At 38.2% G+C, this 26407-nt stretch overlaps 1 protein-coding gene across 1 annotated transcript in view; it reads right to left on the bottom strand.

The window, feature by feature from the left end:
- Window positions 1-4208: 4208 nt before the first annotated feature.
- The window catches only part of LOC122709490 (cytochrome P450 2C19-like), a 35804-nt gene continuing 13605 nt past the window's right edge, over window positions 4209-26407 (bottom strand). The window contains exons 6-9 of the mRNA XM_043926913.1: window positions 20273-20414; window positions 15767-15954; window positions 13116-13257; window positions 4209-4733 (exon numbers count right to left, since the gene is read on the bottom strand). Coding sequence (XP_043782848.1) covers window positions 4552-4733; window positions 13116-13257; window positions 15767-15954; window positions 20273-20414 — 654 coding nt within the window. The 3' untranslated portion in view covers window positions 4209-4551. The remainder of the gene's footprint in view (window positions 4734-13115; window positions 13258-15766; window positions 15955-20272; window positions 20415-26407) is intronic.

Here is a 26407-nt window from a genome sequence, read left to right as displayed (position 1 = left end):
CATTGACTCAATGGACATGAGTTTGTTCAAACTTCAGGAGATAGTGAAGGACAGCAAAGCCTGGCATGCTGCAGTCCATAGGGTCGCAATTAGTTATAAGAGACTTAGCAACTGAACAACAATGAACAACTCATTTGCCTCTCACTCTAATAGAACTGCAGCAGTTTATTCTGAATAAAATAAGCTCATTCACGCGTCTTTAGGAACTATTTTATTCCTTGAGTAAGGAGTGTCTTGCTCTGTACCTCGTTCTTCCTGCTATAATTTCTGAAAGGCTCTTCTTTATATGGAATGAAAGAATGACAAATAATTGGAAATCTGAGATCAACTAATCTGACCTTTATTTTTTCAAGTGAACAATATATGTCTTAGTGAGTTTAACTGTTACCAATTCATCAGTATAAGATTTTATCTGAGAATTAAGCATTTTTGACTCTCAGTTTAGTGGTAACGCACATCAAATGGAACTCCTATTGATGTCCAAATGACAAGGAGGGAATCAGCATTAAAGCCTCCACAACCAGAGAGGAATGCACCTTGCTTTGGCGAGAGTTGTGGAATAGAGCTGGATATTTTTCTTTTAAATAATAAGAAGTTGTTTCTGAAGAAGCTCTAGGTTCACACAAAACTGGGCAATGTGAATTCAGTTCCCACATATCTCACCCCATATACACAAAGCCTCTTCTATCTATAACCCTCACCAGTGTGGTGCATTTGTTTAAATGAACCAACTCTGACACAGCAGTATCAACCAAAGACCATGGTTTAATAATGCTTAACCACTTGTGTCATGCATTCTATTATGGTTGTTGTGTAGTTGCCAAGTCATGTCCAAGGCTACAGCCTAGAGATTGTAGCTTGCCAGGCTCTTCTGTTCATGTTATTTTTCAGGCAAGAATATTGGAGTGGGTTGCCATTTCCTTCTCCAGTGGATAGTCCCCACCCGAGGATCCAACCCATTTCTCCTGCATTGCAGTCAGCTTTTTACCGCTGAGCCACCAGGAAGGCCCACAGAATATATTCTTGTTGCTTACATATTGTATACATAGTAGTTTATATCTCTTAACCCCAACTAACAATTTATCCATGCCTACTTCCCTGTTCCCTTTGGAAACCACTAGTTTCTCTAGTATGTTTGTGAGTCTATTTCAGCTTTGCATACACATTGATTTATTAAATACCACATTTCTCCCATCCATCCACTAATGGACATTGAGGTTTTTCCACATTTGTCTAGAGTGAATAATGCCAACTTGAACATGGGTGTGTAATATCGCCTTAGCATCATCATTTCACTTCTTTTATTAAATAGCCCAAAATGGGATTGCTGGGTCATGTGGTAATTCTATTTTTAGTTTTTTATTTACCTCTCTTCTGTTTTCCATAGAAGCTGTTCATTTTGTCTTTTCACCAATGATATATAAGGATTTCAATTTCTTCATATCCTTGCCAACACTTTTTTCTTTCTTATAATATTCAGCCTAACAGATATAAGGAGCTATCTCATTGTGGTTTTGATTTGCATTCTCTGAAGATTACTGATGTTGACACCTGCTTGCCATTCTTGTTTTTCTTTAGGGATATGGCTCATCTAGGCCTTTGCCCATATTTAAATTGGGTTAATAGGTTTTCTAACTTTTTCTATTGAGCTTTAAGAGTTCTATTTATTTTGGAGATTAACCCTTTATCAGATATGATTTGCAGATATTTTTCTCCTGTTCTGTATGTTGTCTTTTAACCTTTTTGACTGTTTTTGCTTTCTGTGTAGATTTTTTTTTTTTTTGTCCCACTTGCCTAAGATTGTTTTTGCTGCCTGTGCTTTTAGTGTCATAAGCATGAAATCATTGTCAGAATCAATGTCATGGAGATCATACACTGTGTTATCTTCTAAAAGTTTTATAGTTTCAGGTCTTATATTTAGTCTTTCTAGTTGACTTTTCTCTCTGGTGTAAAATAAGGGTCCAATTTTATTCTTTTGCACATGAGTATCTATTTTTCCTGCATTATTTGTAGAAGAGACTGTTCTTTCCCCACTGGGTAGTCTTAGCATACTAGATGATGATCACATGACTCTGTAAACTTGGATTCATTTTTGGGCTCTCTATACTGTTGTATTGCTCTGTGTCTATTTTTAAGTTAGTATAATACTGTTTAATTACTTTTTAAATATATTTAAAATCAGGAAGTGTGTTGCCTCCAGCTTTGTCCTTCTTTTGCAAGAGTGCTTTGGCTATTTGGAGCCTTGTGGTTCCACATGAATTTTAAGGTTATTTCTACTTTTGTATAAAATGTCATTATGGTTTTGATGCATACTACATGGAATATTAGATGGCTTTGGGTAGTATGGACACTTTAACAATATTCATTCTTCCAACCTATGAACATGGACTATCTTTCCATTTCTTTGTTTCTTTTAAAAGTTCTTTCAGCAATGTTTTGCATGGCTTGGTGTACAAGCTTTCATTTCCTTAGTCAAGTTATTAACTTTTTGATATTTTCCTTGCTACTACAGATGTTATTGTATTCCTAGTTAACACATAGGTTATTATTAGTATATAGAGAAGCAACTGATTTTTTGCATATTGATTACCTTATGTTCTGCAAATTTACTGAATTATTTCATTTATTAGTTCTTACATGATTTTATTATGGAATCTTTAAGAATTTTCTTCATACAAGGTCATGTCATCTGTGAACAGATATAATATTAGCTCTTCCTTCTGATTTGAATGCCTTTTACTTCTTTTTCTAATTTCTCTAACTACAATTTCTAATATGCGTATCAGTGGTGAGAGTGGATTTCCTTCCTTGCACCAGAGCTTAGAGAAAGAGCTTTCAACTTTTTGAAATCTATGATTCTAAGTACTGGTTTTCATATCGGTTTATTATTCCTAGTCTGTTGAGTTTTTTGTAATGAATGCTTGTTGAATGCTGTCAAATGCTTTTACTACATCTGTTGAGAAAATCATGTGATTTTTATTTTTTGTTGTGGTAATGTTGCATATCACATTGTTTGAATTTTGTATGTTGAAGCAGTCCTGTGTGACAGGGATAAATCCTGAATAGCTATGATGTATAGTCCTTCTAATTTGCTGTTGAATTTGTGAGACTCTGTCCTTGTTTTTCTTTCTGGCTTTGATGTAGCTGAATTCACAACTCACTAAGGGTACAGAAATCTTTCCACTAGTTTCCAAATTGTTATTTTACAAAGAGAACTTATTAATGTTGTTTTGAATCAATATGCCCACAGGGGAAAGTGTAGTTTAGCACTTCCTATAATGCCATGTTACTGATATTATTCCTTGTGTACATTTTGTCAGACTGTGTACTTAAGAAATAGACCCATTTCAATTAAATCATCAAATTGGTGGACATAGAGTCATTCAGAATACTCTTACATTATCCTTTTAATGTCCATGGCATCAAAGAGATGACTCCCCATTTCAAGGATAAGTTGTGTAATTTCTGTCTTATAGCTTTTTTGAGGGTTCAGTTCAGTTCAGTTCAGTCACTCAGTCGGGCCCACCTCTTTGTGATCCCATGGACTGCAGCACGCCAGGCTTCCCTGTCCATCACCAACTCCCAGAACCTACTCAAACTCATGTCCAACGCATTTTTGAGGGTAGCCTAGCTACAGATTTATCAATTCTGTTCAAATTTTCAAAGAACTGCATTGGTTTCATTGATTCTATTCAGTGATTTCCTTTATACAATCTTATTGATTTCTATTCTGATTTTCAATTGCAGTTTTCCTGGCTTACTTTGACTTTGAGCTTCCCTTGTGTCATGGCAGTAAAGAATCTGCCTGCCAATGCAGGATACCCAGATTCAGTCCCTGGGTGGGGAAGAACCCTTGGAGAAGGAAATGGCAACCCACTTCAGTATTCGTGGCTGAGATATTATATCCCATGGAGAAAGAGGCACATGGGCCACAGCCCATGGAGTTGCAAAGAGTCAGACATTACTGGGCAACTAAACAACAATTAACAGTGATCTCCATAATCCCTACAGGATGAAGATGCTCCTGAAAACAATTTCTTTCACTTTCAAGTCCAAACCTCAAGTAACTCATGGTAACATGCACCTAAGGGAGTTTTTCTACTCTCATTCCCTCTGTCCTTCTCTGGGCATATGAGGACCATGTGACACCTTTGCCTTTTTTTCTTTCCTCCCTTATCTGCAATATGCACAAAAGAAGGAAAGCTTGGTTCTGGCTTACCAAGTTATGTGTTTTATTAGGAACAGGCATAGCAGAAATAGCTCTGTGTTGTACAGAGAGTAATAATCTTGTTTTATTTTGATGGAGTATATAGTCCTATGCATGTGGAACTACTCAACATCAGATAATTATGTGCATTATCTGGAAGCCAATACAGATGTTACAGAGTATTAAGAAGAGCAGATACATTTCTGCAGTGAAATTGCACAATGAATGAAGAGAGGTCAGAGCAGGCACTCTCAGGAAAGATGAGGGGAAGCAGGTGAACAATGCTGCAGATGAGAGGGAGTTGAAGACAACATCAGTGAAGAAGCCAGATGATCTAACATTCCTTACACAGGAATGAAACAGAGCCGGTAGAAAGGTGGCACAGAAGCTAACCCATTGACAACTGGGGTGATGTCGAGGTCCTTTGGGTCAACCACAGATTTCAAGGTAAATTTTTGTAAAATTGTGGGCTGAAATAAAAACAGCTCCACGCGGGCCAGGCCCTCTCCCAAACAAACACGTTTTCCTGAAAATAACAAACACAGAGAGTAAATATTCCTTGCATTCTGTCTTTCTGACAGTAAGAAAGAGATTATGTAGTAGCCATTTGATGAATGCTTGAATGAATGGATGGAAGGCAGGATGACTAGGGAGACTGATGGACAAAGGGTGGACACATATGCTATCCATCTGACATCTTACCATAGCAAATATTACTCTTTCAACAAATATTTACTGACTATTCCAAACACTTCATTAAATTATTCACATATTATAACCACAATTTCATATTTTCAAGTTTTTATCTATATTTTTCTTGAAAGTCATATATCCTGGCTGTATTTTCTGATCTTAGCCTAGTAGTCCCACATGTTTCTTTCTTTCTTTTTTTTCCAACATATTAAATCCCTTTATTTAACTGTCTTGTGTGGTAAGAAGCATTCTCTGGCACTATCAATTATGATTTCTGCTTAAATTACTATATTTAATTTGCCATTAAGTCTTCATTTGCTTCCTTTTGCTTTCTTATATAACCTTGTGCTAATGCATTTTATTTTTTTTTTTATTTTTTTATTTTTTTTAAAAATTAGTTGGAGGCTAATTACTTCACAACATTTCAGTGGGTTTTGTCATACATTGATATGAATCAGCGATAGATTTACACGTATTCCCCATCCCGATCCCCCCTCCCACCTCCCTCTCCACCCGATTCCTCTAGGTCTTCCCAGTGCACCAGGCCCGAGCACTTGTCTCATGCATCCCACCTGGGCTGGTGATCTGTTTCACCATAGATAGTATACATGCTGTTCTTTTGAAATATCCCACCCTCACATTCTCCCACAGAGTCCAAAAGTCTGTTTTGTATTTCTGTGTCTCTTTTTCTGTTTTGCATATAGGGTTATCTTTACCATCTTTCTAAATTCCATATATACGTGTTAGTATGCTGTAATGTTCTTTATCTTTCTGGCTTACTTCACTCTGTATAAGGGGCTCCAGTTTCATCCATCTCATTAGGACTGGTTCAAATGAATTCTTTTTAACGGCTGAGTAATATTCCATGGTGTATATGTACCACAGCTTCCTTATCCATTCGTCTGCTGATGGGCATCTAGGTTGCTTCTATGTCCTGGCTATTATAAACAGTGCTGCGATGAACATTGGGGTGCACGTGTCTCTTTCAGATCTGGTTTCCTCAGTGTGTATGCCCAGAAGTGGGATTGCTGGGTCATATGGCAGTTCTAGTTCCAGTTTTTTAAGGAATCTCCACACTGTTTTCCATAGCGGCTGTACTAGTTTGCATTCCCACCAACAGTGTAAGAGGGTTCCCTTTTCTCCACACCCTCTCCAGCATTTATTGCTTGTAGACTTTTGGATAGCAGCCATCCTGACTGGCGTGTAATGGTGCCTCATTGTGGTTTTGATTTGCATTTCTCTAATAATGAGTGATGTTGAGCATCTTTTCATGTGTTTGTTAGCCATCTGTATGTCTTCTTTGGAGAAATGTCTGTTTAGTTCTTTGGCCCATTTTTTTGATTGGGTCATTTATTTTTCTAGAATTGAGCTGCAGGAGTTGCTTGTATATTTTTGAGATTAATCCTTTGTTGCTTCATTTGCTATTATTTTCTCCCAATCTGAGGGCTGTCTTTTCACCTTACTTATAGTTTCCTTTGTAGTGCAAAAGCTTTTAAGTTTCATTAGGTCCCATTTGTTTAGTTTTGCTTTTATTTCCAATATTCTGGGAGGTGGGTCATAGAGGATCTTGCTGTGATTTATGTCGGAGAGTGTTTTGCCTATGTTCTCCTCTAGGAGTTTTATAGTTTCTGGTCTTACATTTAGATCTTTAATCCATTTTGAGTTTATTTTTGTGTATGGTGTTAGAAAGTGTTCTAGTTTCATTCTTTTACAAGTGGTTGACCAGTTTTCCCAGCACCACTTGTTAAAGAGGTTGTCGTTTTTCCATTGTATATCCTTGCCTCCTTTGTCAAAGATAAGGTGTCCATAGGTTCGTGGATTTATCTCTGGGCTTTCTATTCTGTTCCATTGATCTATATTACTGTCTTTGTGCCAGTACCATACTGTCTTGATGACTGTGGCTTTGTAGTAGAGTCTGAAGTCAGGCAGGTTGATTCCTCCAGTTCCATTCTTCTTTCTCAAGATTACTTTGGCTATTCGAGGTTTTTTGTATTTCCATACAAATTGCGAAATTCTTTGGTCTAGTTCTGTGAAAAATACCGTTGGTAGCTTGATAGGGATTGCATTGAATCTATAGATTGCTTTGGGTAGAATAGCCATTTTGACAATATTGATTCTTCCAATCCATGAACACGGTATGTTTCTCCATCTGTTTGTGTCCTCTTTGATTTCTTTCATCAGTGTTTTATAGTTTTCTATGTATAGGTCTTTTGTTTCTTTAGGTAGATATACTCCTAAGTATTTTATTCTTCTTGTTGCAATGGTGAATGGTATTGTTTCCTTAATTTCTCTTTCTGTTTTTTCATTGTTAGTATATAGGAATGCAAGGGATTTCTGTGTGTTAATTTTATATCCTGCAACTTTACTATGTTCATTGATTAGCTCTAGTAATTTTCTGGTAGAGTCTTTAGGGTTTTCTATGCAGAGGATCATGTCATCTGCAAACAGTGAGAGTTTCACTTCTTCTTTTCCTATCTGGATTCCTTTTACTTCTTTTTCTGCTCTGATTGCTGTGGCCAAAACTTCCAACACTATGTTGAATAGTAGTGGTGAGAGTGGGCATCCTTGTCTTGTTCCTGATTTCAGGGGAAATGCTTTCAATTTTTCACCATTGAGGGTGATGCTTGCTGTGGGTTTGTCATATATAGCTTTTATTATGTTGAGGTATGTTCCTTCTATTCCTGCTTTTTGGAGAGTTTTAATCATAAATGAGTGTTGAATTTTGTCAAAGGCTTTCTCTGCATCTATTGAGATGATCATATGGTTTTTATCTTTCAATTTGTTAATGTGGTGTATTACATTGATTGATTTGTGGATATTAAAGAATCCTTGCATTCCTGGGATAAAGCCCACTTGGTCATGGTGTATGATTTTTTTAATATGTTGTTGGATTCTGTTTGCTAGAATTTTGTTAAGGATTTTCGCATCTATGTTCATCAGTGATATTGGCCTGTAGTTTTCTTTTTTGTGGCATTTTTGTCTGGTTTTGGAATTAGGGTGATGGTGGCCTCATAGAATGAGTTTGGAAGCTTACCTTCATATGCAATTTTCTGGAAGAGTTTGAGTAAGATAGGTGTTAGCTCTTCTCTAAATATTTGGTAGAATTCAGCTGTGAAGCCATCTGGTCCTGGGCTTTTGTTTGCTGGAAGATTTTTGATTACAGTTTCGATTTCCTTGCTTGTGATGGGTCTGTTAAGATCTTCTGTTTCTTCCTGGTTCAGTTTTGGTAAGTTATACCTTTCTAAGAATTTGTCCATTTCATCCAAGTTGTCCATTTTATTGGCATAGAGCTGCTGGTAGTAGTCTCTTATGATCTTTTGTATTTCAGTGTTGTCTGTTGTGATCTCTCCATTTTCATTTCTAATTTTGTTAATTTGGTTCTTCTCTCTTTGCTTCTTAATGAGTCTTGCTGATGGTTTGTCAATTTTGTTTATTTTTTCAAAAAACCAGCTTTTAGCTTTGTTGATTTTTGCTATGGTCTCTTTAGTTTCTTTTGCGTTTATTTATGCCCTGAATTTTAAGATTTCTTTCCTTCTGCTAACCCTGGGGTTCTTCATTTCTTCCTTCTCTAATTGCTTTAGGTGTAGAGTTAGGTTATTTATTTGGTTTTTTTCTTGTTTCTTGATGTAAGCCTGTAATGCTATGAACCTTCCCCTTAGCACTGCTTTTACAGTGTCCCATAGGTTTTGGGTTGTTGTGTTTCATTTTCATTCATTTCTATACATATTTTGATTTCTTTTTTGATTTCTTCTATGATTTGTTGGTTATTCAGAAGCGTGTTATTTAGCCTCCATATGTTTGAATTTTAAACAATTTTTTCCCTGTAATTGAGATCTAATCTTACTGCACTGTGGTCAGAAAAGATGACTGGAATGATTTCAATTTTTTTTAATTTTCCAAGACTAGATTTATGGCCCAGGATGTGATCTATTCTGGAGAAGGTTCCGTGTGCACTTGAGAAAAAGGTGAAGTTGATTGTTTTGGGGTGAAATGTCCTATAGATATCTATTAGGTCTAGCTGGTCCATTGTGTCATTTAAGGTTTGTGTTTCCTTGTTAATTTTCTGTTTAGTTGATCTATCCATAGTTGTGAGTGGGGTATTAAAGTCTCCCACTATTATTGTGTTACTATTAATTTCCTCTTTCATACTCATTAGTGTTTGCCATATATATTGCTGTGCTCCTATGTTGGGTGCATATATATTTATAATTGTTATATCTTCTTCTTGGATTGATCCTTTGATCATTATGTAGTGTCCTTCTTTGTCTCTTTTCACATCCTTTATTTGAAAGTCTATTTTATCTGATATGAGTGTTGCGACTCCTGCTTTCTTTTGGTCTCCATTTGCATGAAATATTTTTTTCCAGCCCTTCACTTTTAGTCTGTATGTGTCTCTTGTTTTGAGGTGGGCCTCTTGTAGACAGCATATATAGGGGTCTTGTTTTTGTATCCATTCAGCCAATCTTTGTCTTTTGGTTGGGGCATTCAACCCATTTACATTTAAGGTAATTATTGATAGGTGTGGTCCCGTTGCCATTTACTTTGTTGTTTTGGGTTCACGTTTACACAACCTTTCTGTGTTTCCTATCTAGAGAAGATCCTTTAGCATTTGTTGAATAGCTGGTTTGGTGGTGCTGAATTCTCTCAGCTTTTGCTTATCTGTAAAGCTTTTAAATTCTCCTTCATATCTGAATGAGATCCTTGCTGGATACAGTAATCTAGGTTGTAGGTTATTCTCTTTCATTACTTTCAGTACGTCCTGCCATTCCCTTCTGGCCTTGAGGGTTTCTATTGATAGATCAGCTGTTATCCTTATGGGAATCCCTTTGTGTGTTATTTGTTGTTTCTCCCTTGCTGCTTTTAATATTTGTTCTTTGTGTTTGATCTTTGTTAATTTGATTAATATGTGTCTTGGGGTGTTTCGCCTTGGGTTTATCCTGTTTGGGACTCTCTGGGTTTCTTGGACTTGGGTGGCTATTTCCTTACCCATTTTAGGGAAGTTTTCAGCTATTATCTCCTCGAGTATTTTCTCATGGCCTTTCTTTTTGTCTTCTTCTTCTGGGACTCCTATGATTTTAATGTTGGGGTGTTTCACATTGTCCCAGAGGTCCCTGAGGTTGTCCTCATTTCTTTTGATCCTTTTTTCTTTTTTCCTCTCTGCTTCATTTATTTCCACCATTTTATCTTCTACCTCACTTATCCTATCTCCTGCCTCCATTATTCTACTCTTGGTTCCCTCCAAAGTGTTTTTGATCTCATTCATTGCATTATTCATTTTTAATTGACTCTTTTTTATTTCTTCTAGGTCTTTATTAAACATTTCTTGTATCTTTTCAATCTTTGTTTCCAGGCTATTTATCTGTAACTCCATTTTGTTTTCAAGATTTTGTATCATTTTTATTATCAATATTCTAAATTCTTTTTCAGGTAGATTCCCTATCTCCTCCTCTTTTGTTTGACTTGGTGGGCATTTTTCATGTTCCTTTACCTGTTGGGTATTTCTCTGCCTTTTCATCTTGTTTAGATTGCTGTGTCTGGAGTGGGCTTTCTGTATGCTGGAGGTCTGTGGTTCCTTTTTATTGTGGAGGATTAACCCAGTGGGTGGGGTTAGACGATTGGCTTGTCAAGGTTTCCTGGTTAGGGAAGCTTGCGTCAGTGTTCTGGTGCGTGGAACTTGATTTCTTCTCTTTGGAGAGCAATGGAGTGCCCAGTAATGAGTTTTGAGATGGGTCTATGTGTTAGGTGTGACCTTGGACAGCCTGTATGTTGATGTTCAGGGCTATGTTCCTGCGTTGCTGGAGAATTTGCGTGGTATGTCTTGCTCTATAACTTATTGGCTCTTGGGTAGTGGTTGATTTCAGTGTAGGTATGGAGGCTTTTGGACGGTCACTTATTACTTAAAGTTCCATGTAGTCAGGAGTTTTCTGGTGTTCTCAGGTTTTGGGCTTAAGTCTCCTGCCTCTGGATTTCAGTTTTATTCTTCCTGTAGTCTCAGCACTTCTCCAACTATACAGCACTGATAAGAAAACTTCTAGGTTAATGGCAAAAAGATTCTCCCCCGTTAGGCATACCCAGAGAGGTTCACAGAGTTACATGAAGAAGAGGAGAGGGAGGAGGGAGATAGAGATGAGCAGGAGGAGAAAAAGGGGGACTCAAGAGGAGATAGACAGATCTACACAGCTGTCTGTTCCCAGAGTGTTCTCCGTAGCCCAGTCACCTACAAAGATTCACAGAATTGGATTGGGAAGAGAAGGGGAAAGGAGGAAATAGAGGTGTTCTGAGGTAGAAAACAGAGAGTCAAGATTGGGAGAGAATAATCTTTGGTGTAAAAATAGGGCTTCTCTTCTTCTTCTTCTTTTTTTTTGTAAGGTTATAGTGTATTGAAAATGAAAATTAAGGAGTAGTAGAGGAGTACTAGAGGACTTTAAAAGAAATAAGAGGAAAAGAAAAATAGAAAATAGAAGAGAAAAAGGAAAGAAAAAGAAAAAAAAAGAAGAAAGAAAAAAAAAAGAAAAAGAAAAAAGAAAGAAAGAAAGAAAAAAAAATTTTTTTTTTCCCCTAATTAAAAAAATCGTAAAAATCTATGGAAATGAAAGTCAAGGAGTAATGGGGGAGTAATAGGGGATTTTAAAGGAAAATAAAAGAGAAAAAATAAAAAAGAAAAAATAAAAAAAAAAAAAGGGAGAAAAAAGTAAAATTATATCTAGGAGTTTCTCTAGAGCTGTTGCGGTCAGTGTGGGTTCGGCTTAGTTTCAGATAGCTCCTCGTTCCAGCTTACACTTCTCGATATCTACAGGCCCCTTCCGGTGTAGTTGGTGTTTTCTAGAGGGATTTTAATCTGTTGTGCCAGTCCCTTCTGAAGCGGTTCCCTTTGTTTATTTGGCTTCTGTTTGCCAGTCTCTTCAGAGCCTCATTTCTGCCCTGACACAGGCGGGCGGAGGTGGACTCTTATTCAGGTAGCTAGTTCCTTTGCTCTGCGGGGAGGGGCTGGCGCTGCAGGGAGGGGCTGGCGCTGCGGGGAGGGGCTGGCGCTGTGGGGGCGGGTTTGCACCGCGGGGACGGGCTGGCGCTGCCGGGAGGGGCTGACGCTGCTTTCTCCGTCCGCGCTGCTTAGGCTCCCTGCTGCTCTATATGGAGCACGCCCCGCACTGCGCGAGGTTCCAGCTCTCGGGTGTTCCACAAAAGCGCGGAACGAAAAGCTGCGCCTGCTCTCAGTGCCTTCCCCGTCAGAGCGGTCCAGGCAGCGAGGGGCTTGATGGGCGCACTCTCCCCAGTTGTGGCGTGCCCACTCCCTTCCACGGACCCAGTTTCAGTTTCCTTTGGCGCCAGTCGGGTGCCTGCGCCCTGTGTCTCGCCGCGACCTTCCCCTCCCCCCCGCCTCCTGCCTCTGGCGGGGCTGGGCCGGTCCGCAGCCTGCGTGCTCTTCTCGGGACTTTCTTGGTCTCTTTGTTCTGCGAATGGCTGGCAGTGTGTTCGGCCGGTTAATTTACTCTCTCTCTTTTGGTCTCCCACAGTTCAAGTTGGTAACTCACAGAAGCTCCCTCCGATTGTCCTCAGGGCACTCAGGCCCGGACCCTACCCCAAGCAATGCCGCCCAAGACTCCCTTCCCGGGACGGATCTCCGTCCTCAGCTCTTTTGTCTCACTTTTTATCTTTTATATTTTGTCCTACCTCCTTTCGAAGACAATGGGCTGCTTTTCTGGGCGCCTGATGACCTCAGCTAGTGATCAGAAGTTGTTCTGTGAAGTTTGCTCTGCGTTCAGTTATTCTTTCGATGAATTTGTAGGAGAGAAAGTGGTCTCCCCGTCCTACTCCTCCGCCATCTTGGCTCCTCCCCCCACATGTTTCTTTTCATTCTTCACAGGCTCGCTTCTCTTCTCTAAGTATACCTACTCTTCATCAACCTCCAACACACCTTGAGATTTTATAACACACGGTTCTTTCTGGCTAAGATATGGTTCTCTTACATTTTCAATTTCCAGCTCAAGTTTTATTTCTAAATTTGAAGTAACTGGGTCACCTCTCCAAAGCTCCAGTAATCTAGCCCAATAATGATGATGTCTCATGGGGAGGGAAAGTGCGTGGGCATTGGGATTGCTGTCCCTCAACATGGACAAAGCGTTTCTACCAGCCCCATAGGATTACTATATAACTCCCAACTTATCCTTAGAAGGTATATTGTCCTCTAAAGGTATGAGGGAAAAAAAATTATTACCTGTAGAGAAAGCCATGAAATAGTCACTTTTTCTAAAGTTGCCACTCTCATCCAGGAAGTGGCCAGGATCAAATACCCCAGGGTTGGGGAATTCTTTGTCATCACGTAGCACAGAAGTCAGTGATGTTAATATATTCGTGCCCTGGAATGAACAGATGAAGATAAACTAAACTATGGAGAAGTCATGAAGCTAGAAGGAATGCTGCAAATCGTTATTCCATTCTAAGGACCAATAATGAGGAAACTTCAGTCCAAAGAAGGGCAGTGGTATTGTGAGGCAGACAGAACAAGTAATTAACAAGGATAAGTTTAAGACTAGTGGCAGTGATGCTGCTGAAGTGAACTTCAACAGCATCTGAAAACCTTGGTATCTGGGTCCTAGGGTGTCAGACCTCATGAATCCAATCTGCATGTTTGGATACAGGTGTCTGTTCCCATGAGGTGTTTTATTTTATCATTTCAATTCTCACTCATCTCGTATTTGGATTATGGTTTAAAATGGAAGTCTCTATTGAACTAGAAAAGTCTGGAGTTACCTGTTCATAGTGTTTTTATAAATGAATATATGATCTTCTGTGATAACAGAATAAGTTTGGTAACAAATATTATTGTTTACCATTGCCATGCAGACAGTCTGTCTTTATTTGAAAACATATGGTAGAGCTTCCCTGGTAGCTCAGTGGTAAAGAATCCACTTGCCAATGCAGGAGACACAAGTTCGATCCCTGGTTCAGAAAGATCCCACATGCTGTGGAGCAGATAAGCCAAGGCACCAAACTACTGAACCTGTGCTCTGGAACTTGGGAAGCACAACTATTGAGCCAAATCGCCACAACTAGTGAAGCCTTTGTGCCCTAGAGCACATGCTCCACAACAGGAGAAGTCATGCAAAATGGGAAGCCCATGCACTGCAATGAAGATTAACCCCACTCGCCACAACTAGAGAAAAGCCCGCATGTAGCAACAAAGACTGAGCACAGCCAAAAATAAATGAATAAATAAATAAAATTATTTAAGAAAACAAAAATACAGTAGACGTCATCATCCATTAATCCTAGATTTGAAACACAGGAAGAATGATAAAACTATAAAAATCATTTCATACCAATTCAGGTTAGTATCATCAATTTAAACATGTTTTGCTAGCAAAGCTAAAACTGTTCAGTAAATGATTAAGAAACACTATACTCTCAAAGCCCTAATGTACCATGCAATAGATTTTGGTGTATTAAATGTAAAAAAAGGACCTCTGCTCTGGAGCAGTCTGGCAAATACCACTTTATCATGTGAACAGCACTGCATAACGAATAATAATGGAAGTGACAGTATGGACCCTCACCTTATTTATGAAGGAAAACAGAAAAACTAGAAAGGTTATTCTAAGAAAATTGGGATATTTTAAGTATAGCCGGTGCATTAGATAATATCATTGTTTCAGTGATAAGCCATGCTATTATTCCTCTGTGTACAGTTATCACTGTTATTGAGGTATGCATACCGAAGTAAGGAGATTTTGATGGATAGCTGTATATGGATACACAAGTGGTTATTAATGGAAAAAATTTTCACATATTGCAATATAGTGAAATCATTCGGGCTTATCAATGATTTAACCTGAATTCTGCATTAACTAAAACAACCTGGTGTGGTCTACAAAATATATATTGTCTGTGCTCCTGCTCAGTCATGTCCAACTCCTTTTGTCCCCATGGACTGTAGCTTGTCAGGCTCCTCTGGCCATGGGATTTTCCAGGCAAGAATATTGGAGTGGGTTGCCATTTCCTTCTCCAGGGGAACTTTCTGACCCAGGGATTAAACTGGTGTCTCCTGCATCTCCTGTACTGGTAAGAGGATTATTTTACCACTAGGCCACCAGGCAAACTTCCTTAATTTGATTTAAAAAAAAGTCCAACAAAATGTAGATAAAACATCATTCCCAATAGTGAGATGTTAACTTCAACTCTCCTTCAAATCAGAAATAAAAAAAGGATGATACAAAGATATTAATCCAGACAGGCAGGATAATGTATATAGAAATTGCAATTAACTAGAGAGAAATTTTCAGAAATGATTTTAAATTTAGCAAGTTTGCCATATACAAGGTCATAAAAATGATAAAAGCAATTACATTTTGATATTACATGCAAAAAATGGATAAGGCATTAAAAAAATTTCTAACTACAATAACCACCTTGGCAAAATTATCCCAAAAATATTCAAGCCAATGCCTGGAATAAATTATTGAAAAACATTACAGAAAACCCTTTAAAACAGGGAGACTATATCATATTCATATCATGATATTCAGTCTTTCTAAATTGATCTAAAATGTCACCATTCTAAAAGAAAATCCCTGAAGAGTATTTTGGTAAATGGACAAATTGATACTAACATTCAGTTGGAAATGTGGACAGCTATGGTTAGACAAACAATATAAAAGAAACAAAAAATGTGGAAGTCTTGCACTACTACCTGTCGAAATCTGTTACAAAGCTTTACAGACAAAACTGGAAACAACACACAACCCATCAAGCCACCACACACAAGACTATTTTTACTTCTCTCACCTTGTGTTCATCGAAGGTTGTGCCCATACTGTATAAATGGGAACTTCAAGACCAACGAGGTCAGTATAAGAGAAACCATCCTACCTTGGGGATGAGGTAGTTTCTGAAGTTAATGTCCTGGGTCACTGCATGAGGTATACCAGTGGGGACCAGGTTAACATATCTCTGGATCTCATGGACCACAGCGTCCATGTAGGGCATGTGGCTCCTGTCCTGCATGCAGGGGCTCCGGTGTCTGCCAATGACACGGTCAATCTCTTCCTGGACCTTAGCTGATAATAGATAAGTAAGAAGGATGGAGAAAGAGGAAAATGCACACCACATTCCATACCAATTCAGGGATACATGAGGCATTTATGAAGGTGTCCCAACAGCATATGAACTTCCCGGGTGGTTCAGATGGTAAAGAATCTGCCTACAAGGTAGGAGACCTGGATTCTATCCCTGGTTTGGGAAGATGCCCTGGAGCAGGAAATGGCTACTCACTCTAGTATTCCTGCCTGGAAAATCCTATGGACAGAGGAGCATGGTGGGCTACAGCCCATGGGGTCGCAAAGGGACACAACTGAACAATTAACACTTTCTTTCACTTTCAACATCATTATACACATAAACTATAAGACCAGAAAGAAACCTAAACATAGAGAGGTAATGGCCATAGTACAGACACATGTAAGTCTCTTACAAGCCTGGCTTAAGATACATCTATACATATCTCTATATTAGCATACATGATAAAACAAAGAGAAATGATGAAATGTTTCAAATATAAACAGAATATAAAGTCAAGAAATTACATTGGCAGATGAATGGATAAGAAAGTTGTGGTACATATCCACAATGGAATATTACTCAGCTATTAAAAAGAACACATTTGAATCAGTTCTAATGAGGTGGATGAAACTGGAGCCTATTATACAGAGCGAGGTAAGTCAGAAAGAAAAACACCAGTACAGTATATTAACGCATATATATGCAATTTAGAAAGATGGTTAACGATGACCCTATATGCAAGACAGCAAAAGAGATACAGATATAAAGAAGAGAGTTTTGGACTCTGTGGGAGAAGGTGAGGGTGGGATGATTTGAGAGAATAGAATTGAAATATGTATATTGCCATATGTGAAATAGATCACCAGTCCAAGTTCAATGCATGAAACAGGGTACTCAAAGCCGGTGCAATGGGACAACCCAGAGGGACGGGATGGGGAGGGAGCTGGCAGGGGGGTTGGGGATGGCAGATACGTGTACACCCACGGCTGATTCATGTCAATGTATGGCAAAAACCACCACAATATTGTAAAGTAATAAGCCTCCAATTAAATAAATTAATTAAAAAATATTTTCCTTCAAAAAACAAGCAAGAATAAAATATTAATTTTACATCAAAATAATACAGGTTAAAATTTAACTTATATGTGTTTTATTGTATTTGTGTATTTTGCCTGAACAATTTATGATGGTATTCACTTTATCCTCCTATTGTCAAATGCCACAGTTTGAGCATTTTAGCAGTTTCTTCTGAAATTCATGTCCTATTTTTAAATAATGACTCTTTGTTTCTATTTTTAACTTGCAAATTTTAAAACAATAATCTGATGTCCTGGCATGGGAGTTGAGAATTTACATCTCCATCCACCACTTATACAAAATCACACACACACACACACACACACACACACACACACACAAACACATACAAAAATCCCCTTAGTCCATTTCCCCAATATGTTTACACCACAATTTTTGGTTGTTAGAATATTCACTCTAACATCATTCTGACTAAATAAACATTGCTTCCTGGTAAGAAAATTATGATTATGTTCCTTTTTGGTACTTTCTTGGACCTAACCATATTATTTTAGTTCAATTCAAACAACTCTGTATCTTGACTTAGGATTGAGACTCATATTTGATTTAGGATTATTTCCTAACACTGAGGCAGATGCGTCAAACTCCTAATAATAATTTACTTATTATTCAGAAGTTACAGATATTCCATCACCTCTCTTTTGTTCTTGGTGTCTCTCCTCACACCTGCTTTACCCACCTAATCCATTTAGATGTGGATATTTTCCAGGCTTGCTATCTAGCAATAGCCCTGACACTTTTACTCTCCTTTATGAGCTTTTTAAATCCCCAGAGCCCATGACTTCCTTGACATGACCTCAGGCATCTGGATGAGAAAGGGGAAACTGTGAATAAAAACTGTGACAAACATACAAGACTGAAAGCACCCTTTAAAAATTAATACCCAGTTTGATATTTACTCTTGAATTCTGATGCTGTTGTGAACTCTAATCTTTTATCTATGATCTGCTACATCTCTCTGAAAGGTTTTGTGATTTTCTCTTTCATCCTGGTGTTCTGAAATTTTGTGACCTTGTGTCTTGGGAAGGATGTTTTTATTTCATTCACTCTGTGAGACATGTTAAGATAATTTTCTGTCTAGATGGCAAAACTTGGAAGTCTTTTCTCCAGAGTGCTCACTCTGGAGTTTTTCTCTGGCAGCTGAATTTCAGGAAGCAGGATGGAGAAAGGAACCAAGAATCTCTGAATTCAAGAAGTGGATTCTTCCCTAATCTTTCCTTTATGTTGGGGCCTCACTCTTTTCCCCTGTCTCTGCCAAGCATCCTGAGTGTAGGACCTCTTAGATTCCATTTCTCTAGACAGTAAACCTCTCTCATCCTATTGGAGAATGAAAGTTACCTGATAAAAGGAGTTATCAAAGACTCCTGGGTGGGAGAGCTACTTTTATCAGCCTTTGTCTCCTCTATCCTTTTTGAAACTAGGTACTTCCCAATTCAGAACCTTTAAGACTGTAAGAACATAAATGACTTCTCCTCATTTGATGATACCACTCTCAAGGTTGAAAGTGAAGAGGAGCTGAAGAACCTCTTGATGAGGGTGAAAGAGGAGAGTGATAAAGTCGGCTTACAACTCAACATTCAAAAAAACTAAGATCATGGAATCCAGTCCCATCACTTCAAGGCAAATAAAAGAGGGAAAAATGAAAATAGTGACAGATTTTATTTTCTTAGGCTCCGAAATCACTGCAGATGGTGACTGCAGCCACGAAATTAAAAGACGCTTGCTCCTTGGAAGGAAAACTATGACAAACCAGGCCAGAGTAGTAGGAAGCAGAGACATCATGTTGCTGACAAAATTCTATATAGTCAAAGGTAAGGCCTTTCCAGTAGTCATGTATGGATGTGAGAGTTGGACCATAAAGAAGGCTGTACACTGAAGAATTGATGGTTTTGAATTGTGGTGCTGGAGAAGACTCTTGAGAGTCCTTTGGACTACAAGGAGATCAAACAAGTTAATCTTAAAGGAAATCAACCCTGAATATTCAAAGGAAGGACTGATGCTGAAGCTGAAGCTTCAATACTCTGGCTACCTGATACAAAGAGCCAACTCTTTGGAAAAGACCCTGATGCTGGGAAAGATTGAGGGTAAAAGGAGAAAGGAGCAGCAGAAGATGAGATGGGTAGATAGCATCACCGACTCAATGGACATGAATTTGAGCAAACTCTGGGAGATACTAAAGGATGGGGCAGCCTGACATGCTGCAGTCTATGGGGTTGCAAAGAGCTGGACACAACTCAGTGACTGAACAACAACTTCATCCTCTCTACTGACTTCATTGTCACCCCTCAATATGCTCTCTGTATTTCAGAAATCTGTTGAATATTTGTTGGCTGCGTCTTGACCTCCTCTTCTCCAACTTTAAAAGGCTAATTCTCATATGTTATAATCATTTCAGGGCTATTCTGACACTAATCAAGGTAATGTATGTTTCTAAACAGTGACGCATAGCCATAATCCTTTAAAAATTAATTTCTAACAAAAAGTTGTTGTGAAAGATAAAATTCTTGACTCCTCAAAATGCATTTTTTGGCAATAACCACTCTTCTGAAAAGAAACTTATGGACCAATAAAATTCCTTTACATAAGTATCTTAAGCCAATTTATTGTCAATCTAACTCTTTAGAGAACTTCCTAGACTGTGGAAATTATATCAGGCAGCTTCACTAAATTTCTATAATTTCCAATTATGCTTCAGTAAGGAGCATTTCTATTTTCCCAACACTGGCTTTTTTTTTTTTTCTTTTGTTTTGATTTTTGGCCACCCTCCACAGCACATGGGACCTTAGCTCTCCAAACTGGGATTGAAGCCATACCCCGTGAATTGGAGGTGAAGTTGTAAACACTAGACCACTGAGTAGTCCTCAGACACTGTTGTTTGGAACATCTCATTTTCAGAATGAAGGGCCATCACAGTTACATTTCCATGATAAAACCAATATGCAGCTCCAGGTCAATTCATGCTGGCCATGCCTGCTACACATGACCTCCCATGAAATTCAGATGCTACAGTGTTGATGTTCTTACCATTCACAGAGTCTTCACTCCTCTTAGTCATCTCATATTATGTAAAGATGTCACATTGCTATCCCTTCATTAAATTTGAGAAAAATGAAGCTGCTCAGAGACTTAAATAGTTTTCTGAGAGAAACAAGGTGGAATACTTTCAAGCATCTTTCTCTCATCTCTTCTGCAGTCACCCTGCCCACCATGTTATCATACCTGTGACCTCAGGGTGTTTCAGCAGGAGGAGGAGCCCATATCTCAGTGTGGTGCTTGTTGTTTCTGTCCCAGCTGCAAACAAATCCAATATAGTGTTTGCCAAGTTTTCAGCCATATACACAAGTTCTTGATTGTCCTTTTCCTAGGAATAATTTAATTACAAGTTACAAAGTATACAAAAAAGGAAGAAGCATGAAACACTAGCAGCTAAAAAACCAATTTGACACAAATCATTCCTGAGGAAGTCCAGGCATGGACTTACTAAATAAAAACTTTTAGATAAATGCCTTAAATATGCAACAACCGATGAAAATCATCAAGAATGAAAGAAAATCTGAAAAGTATATGAACAAGTACAGAATAATGTGAAAGTTTCTATAAAAATAAACCAAACAGAGTCTTGGAGCTAAAAAAAATGCAATCCTTGAAGATTTAAAATTTTACCAGAAAGTTTGAATAATAGACTACAGGAAACTCAAGAAAGAAACAGCATGCCTGAAGAAAGAATAAAAATTTGCAGTGTGATTATCAGAAAGAAAAAAGAATAAAGAAAAATAAACAGATCTTAAGGGACCCATGGAACTCAATCAATTGTAGTAACATCCACTTTATAGAGTCCCAGAAGAGAGATCAGGAAGGAATAAGTATTTAAAATAAGAATGACTGAAAACTTCCAAAATTTTGCAAAGTACCTGAATCTAGAAATCCAAAAAGTTAAACTCCAAGAAGGATAAAACCAAACAGACTCACAGTAAGGCATATTGTAATAAAACTGTCAAAAGCCAAAGCAAAGGAGAGAATGTTCAAGGCATCAAGAGAATAGTAACTTGTCATATACAAAGGATCATCCATATGATAACATTTCAATTTTTCCACAAAAACTGTAGAGGCCAAAAAATCAGTGGAAAGATATATTTAAAATCTTGATGGTAATTATGTCCACCAAGACTTTTGTATATGGCAAAACTATCCCTCCATAAAATAGGAGCTATAAGACACCCCAAAATAAAGGGTAAGGAGTTCCTGGTTAACAAAACCAAAGATAGGAGGCAATAATTCAAAGCCAGATTGATAAAGTTCCTTGTTAAAAATAAGTATGTAGGCAAATAGAAAAGCAAAAACGACTATTGTTGTTGTTGCTCAGTCACCAAGTCGCATCTAACTCTTTGGGACCCCAAGGACTGCAGCATGCCAGGCTTCCCTCTCTGCCACCATCTCCTGGAGTTTGCACAAGTTCATGTCCACTGAATCAGTGATACCATTCATCGTCTGAGATGATTCATCCTCCAATCATCTCATTCTCTGTCATCCTTTTCTCCTTCTGCCCTCAGTATTTCCCAGCATTGGGGTATTTTCCAATGAGTTGGCTGTGTGCATCAGGTGGCCAAAGTACTGGAATTTCAGGTTCAGCATCAGTCCTTCCAATAAACATTCAGGGTTGATTTCCTTTAAGATTGACTGGTTTGATCTCCTTGCCATCCAAGGAACTCTCAAGAGCCTTCTTCAGCATCACAGTTCTGTACAGTTCAGTTCAGTTGCTCAGTTGTGTCCGATTCTTTGCGACCCCATGAATCACAGTAGGCCAGGCCTCCCTGTCCATCACAAACTCCCAGAGTTTACTCAAACTCATGTCTATCGAGTCGGTGATGCCATCCAGCCATCTCATCCTCTGTTGTCCCCTTCTCCTCCTGCCCCCAATCCCTCCCAGCATCAAGGTCTTTTCCAATGAGTCAACTCTTCACATGTGGTGGCCAAAGTATTGGAGTTTCAGCTTTAGCATCAGTCCTTCCAATCAACACCCAAGACTGATTGATTTTAGAATGGACTAGATGTTTCTACTTTTTTATATGATTATACAGTGGAAGTGAGAAATAGATTTAAGGGACTAGATCTGATAGAGTGCCTGATGAACTATGGATGGAGGTTCGTGAGATTGTACAGGAGACAGGGATCAAGACCATCTCCACGGAAAAGAAATGCAAAAAAGCAAAATGGCTGTTTGAGGAGGCCTTACAAATAGCTATGAAAAGAAGAGAAGTGAAAAGCAAAGGAGAAAAGGAAAGATATTCCCATTTAAATACAGAGTTCCAAAGAATAGCAAGGAGAGATAAGAAAGCCTTCCTCAGTGATCAGTGCAAAAAAATAGAGAAAAGCAATAGGATGGGAAAGACTAGAGATCTCTTCAAGAAAATTAGAGATACCAAGGGGACATTTCATGCAAAGATGGGCTCAATAAAGGACAGAAGTGGTATGGACCTAACAGAAGCAGAAGATATTAAGAAGAGGTGGCAAGAACACACATACTATACAAAAAAGATCTTCATGACCCAACCAACTCAATGATACAACTTATCTTCTCTGACCACAGTAAAAAGAGGCTAAACATTAATAGAAGAAAGAAAGAAAGTGAAGTCGTGTCTGACTCTCTGTGACCCCATGGCCCGCCAAATTCCTCTGCCCATGGGATTCTCCAGGCAAGAATAATGGAGTGGGTTGCATTTCTTTCCCCAGGGGAATCTTCCTGACCCAGAGATCGAACCCAGGTCTCCTGCATTGCAGGCAGACTCTTTATGGTCTGAGCCACCTGAAAATCCCCTAAATATCAATAGCAGAATGAAAAATTAAAAATTCACAAATATATGAATGTAGAAAAATAAATCTGATAGTTCTACATGTAAAGACCTTGGAAGCTTCAACTCCATTCCTAAAAACAATTCAAAAGCTGAGCAGACCAAAAAATAAACTTTTCAAAGACTCTTAAGAGTGTTGAGCACCAAGGGAACACCAATGCTCCCTAGACTGGAGAGGCTGACAGGGGAATACAGGGAGTCAGACTTACCAAAAGGAGCTTCAATGAGTGAAAAGAACCATTAGAACAAGTATCAGGGAAGGAAAAATCTGAATTGTAATAAAGAAATCGCTCAAGGTTTAGCATGAACAACTTTGAGAGACAGGGTGACCCCATCTTCCAGGGGCTATCAAATTTTTTTGAGATTTATCTCTAGGAGCTTTAGCAAATTCTCAAAGTACAGCTGGAGAAAAAACAAACAAACAAAAAAACCTTTATGCTTCCAGCAGGGGAAGGGCAAAAGGAGTGTTTTTATTTTTTAAAAGGAGTGTTTTTAAAATATATCAGAGCACTCGATTCTTCTTAAGAAACCTTGCCCTCAACAGAAACTAGCTAATCATTAGCCTCACCTGCTGGGGTATTATCAGAGCCTAACTGACTGAAGGAAAGGGAAATAATCCAGTCAGCTCTAGCATTCCATATGAGGGAAGAAAAATATTCAACTCTAGTCTACTAAACCTATCCTTTCCCACCTAAGGAAGGAGAAAAACACGTGTGAAGCTACAGTCCAGAAGCAAAGGTTTGTTTAATGTATGAGACCGATTCACAGGACTATAGAATGTCCTCCTCCCACATGTCACCATCACATTACTAAATGACTGTTTGTAACAGTTCCTTTCACCAAGCACAGCATGTTCACCATTCAACAAGAAATTACAAGGCATACCAAAAGGCAAAAACCAGAATTTGACAGAGCAAGCCTCAAAACCAGACATGACAGGGATGTGGAATTATCAGACTAGGACATAAAATTATATTCCTCTGCTCATGGATTTAAAAGATAAAGTAGAAACCATGCAAGATCAGATTGGAAATGTAAGGAGAGACATAGAAATCCTAAAAAAGAATAAAAAAGAAATGCTAGAGATCAACACACTGTAACAGAAATAAAGAATGCCTTTGATGGGCTTCTCAGTACATGGGACACAGCTGAAGAAAGAATCTCTATCTTGAGGAAATCTCGACAGAAACTACCAATGCAAATAGACCAGAGACTTTTAAAAAAGAGAAAACAAGCATATCCAAGGACTATGAGACAAGTTCAAAATGTGTAACATATTCGTGGCTGGAGATGGAGAAAAAAGAGAAAAAGGAACAGAAAGAAATGTTTGAAACAATAATGACTGAGAATTTCCCCCAAATTAATATCACATACTAAACCACCAATTAAGAAAATTTAAGGAACATAAACAAAATATATATCAAAAATGCAAAACATAATCCAAAAGCTCCTGCACCGAGGCATATATTTTCATATTACCTAAATAAATAAATATTTTAAAATTCTGAAAAATAGAGGGAAAGAGCATCTTACTTATTAAATAACAATAAGAAGAATCATTCCAACTTCTCCTTACATACCTCAGAAGCAAAAGGACAGTGGAGCGAAATATTTAAAGCATCAAGAGAAAGAAATCACCAACCAGGACTGTGAACCCTGCAAAATGATACTTCATTAGGGAAAGAGAAATGAAGACTTTCTTGGGGGGAAAAAAGCCTGAAAATCAGAAATTGAGAGGATTTGTTGCCAGTAGAACCACCTTGCAAGAACTGTTAAAAGAATTTTTCAGAGAGAAGGAAAATCACATAGGTGAGAAACATATCTATATAAATGAAGAGCTACAAAGAATAAGTGAAGGTTAAAAAAAGGTATTTTCTTTGTTCTTAATTGATCTCAAAGCTAAAAGTTTGTTCAAAATAATAATGAATTTAATTGGATAATGCTTATGAATATGTCATACAAATATATATGCTTATATAAAAGTGGGAAGAATGATAGCCTGATACAAGGAATGGAAGGGAAGAATCAAAATTATTTTGTTACTACCTGTGAAATGGTGCTGAAACAACTAGGTAAGTTCAAGGAAAGGAGTGAAGTTAAGTCAGCCTCACTTCATACACAAAAAGTAACTCAGAATAGATGAAAACTTTAATGTAAGAGCTAAACATATAATACTCTTAGAAGAAACAGTGGTAAATCTTCACAGACACAAATTTGGCAATAGATCCTTAGATCTGACACCAAAGTTACAAATATATGTGTATATATTTGTCTTATATATGTATTTGTCTGATACATATGCTGGACTCATCAAGTAAAAAATGTTGTGTATCAAAGTAAAAATATTTGTGTATCAAAAGACATAATCGAAGATCTGAAATGACAACTATAAATTGAGAAAAAAAAACTGAAAAAAAATACTGGCATTTTATATATATGTAAGGGCATAATGCACAAAATATCAAATTTTACAGCTCAAAGATAAAGACAAGCAACACAATTTTAAAATGGCAAAGAACTTGAATAATATTTTTCCAAAGGAGCTATAAAAATGGGTAACAACCCACAGTTCAGTTCAGTTCAGTTGCTCAGTTGTGCCCAAGTCTTTGCGACCCCATGAGCCGCAGCACGCCAGGCCTCCCTGTCCATCACCAACTCCTGGAGTTCATCCAAACTCATGTCCATTGAGTCGGTGATGCCATCTAACCCTCTCATCCTCTGTCATTCCCTTCTCCTCCTGCTGTCAATCTTTCCCAACATCAGGGTCTTTTCAAATGAGTCAGCTCTTTGCATCAGGTGGCCAACGTATTGGAGTTTCAGCTTCAACATCAGTCCTTCCAATGAACACCCAAGATTGATCTCCATTAGGATGGACTGGTTGGATCTCCTTGTAGTCCAAGGGACTCTCAAGAGTCTTGTCCAACACCACAGTTCAAAAGCATCAATTCTTCTGCACTCAGCTTTCTTTATAGTCCAACTCTCATATCCATACATGACTACTGGAAAACCCATAGCATTGACTAGATGGACCTTTGTGGACAAAGTAATATGCTTTTTAATATGCTGTCTAGGTTGGTCATAACTTTCCTTCCAAAGAGTAAGTGTTTTTTAATTTCATTGCTGCAATCACCATCTACAGTGATTTTGGAGACAAAAAATATAAAAGTCAGCCACTGTTTCCCCATCTATTTGCCATGAAGTGATGGGACCGGATGCCATGATCTTAGTTTTCTGAATGTTGAGCTTTAAGCCAACTTTTTCACTCTCCTCTTTCACTTTCATCAAGAAGCTGTTTAGTTTTCTTCACTTTCTGCCATAAGGGTGGTGTCATCTGCATATCTGAGGTTATTGATATTTCCCCCAGCAATCTTGATTCCAGGTTGTGATTCCTCCAGCCCAGCATTTCTCATGATGTACTCTGCATGTAAGTTAAATAAGCAGGGTGACAATATACAGCCTTGACATACTCCCTTCCTGATTTGGAACCAGTCTGTTGTTCCATGTC

Source organism: Cervus elaphus, chromosome 15, assembly GCF_910594005.1.
Source record: "Cervus elaphus chromosome 15, mCerEla1.1, whole genome shotgun sequence".
Classification (NCBI taxonomy): domain Eukaryota; kingdom Metazoa; phylum Chordata; class Mammalia; order Artiodactyla; family Cervidae; genus Cervus; species Cervus elaphus.
Note: the sequence above shows the minus strand (reverse complement) of the source record. Positions and strands in the feature narration are given on the sequence as shown.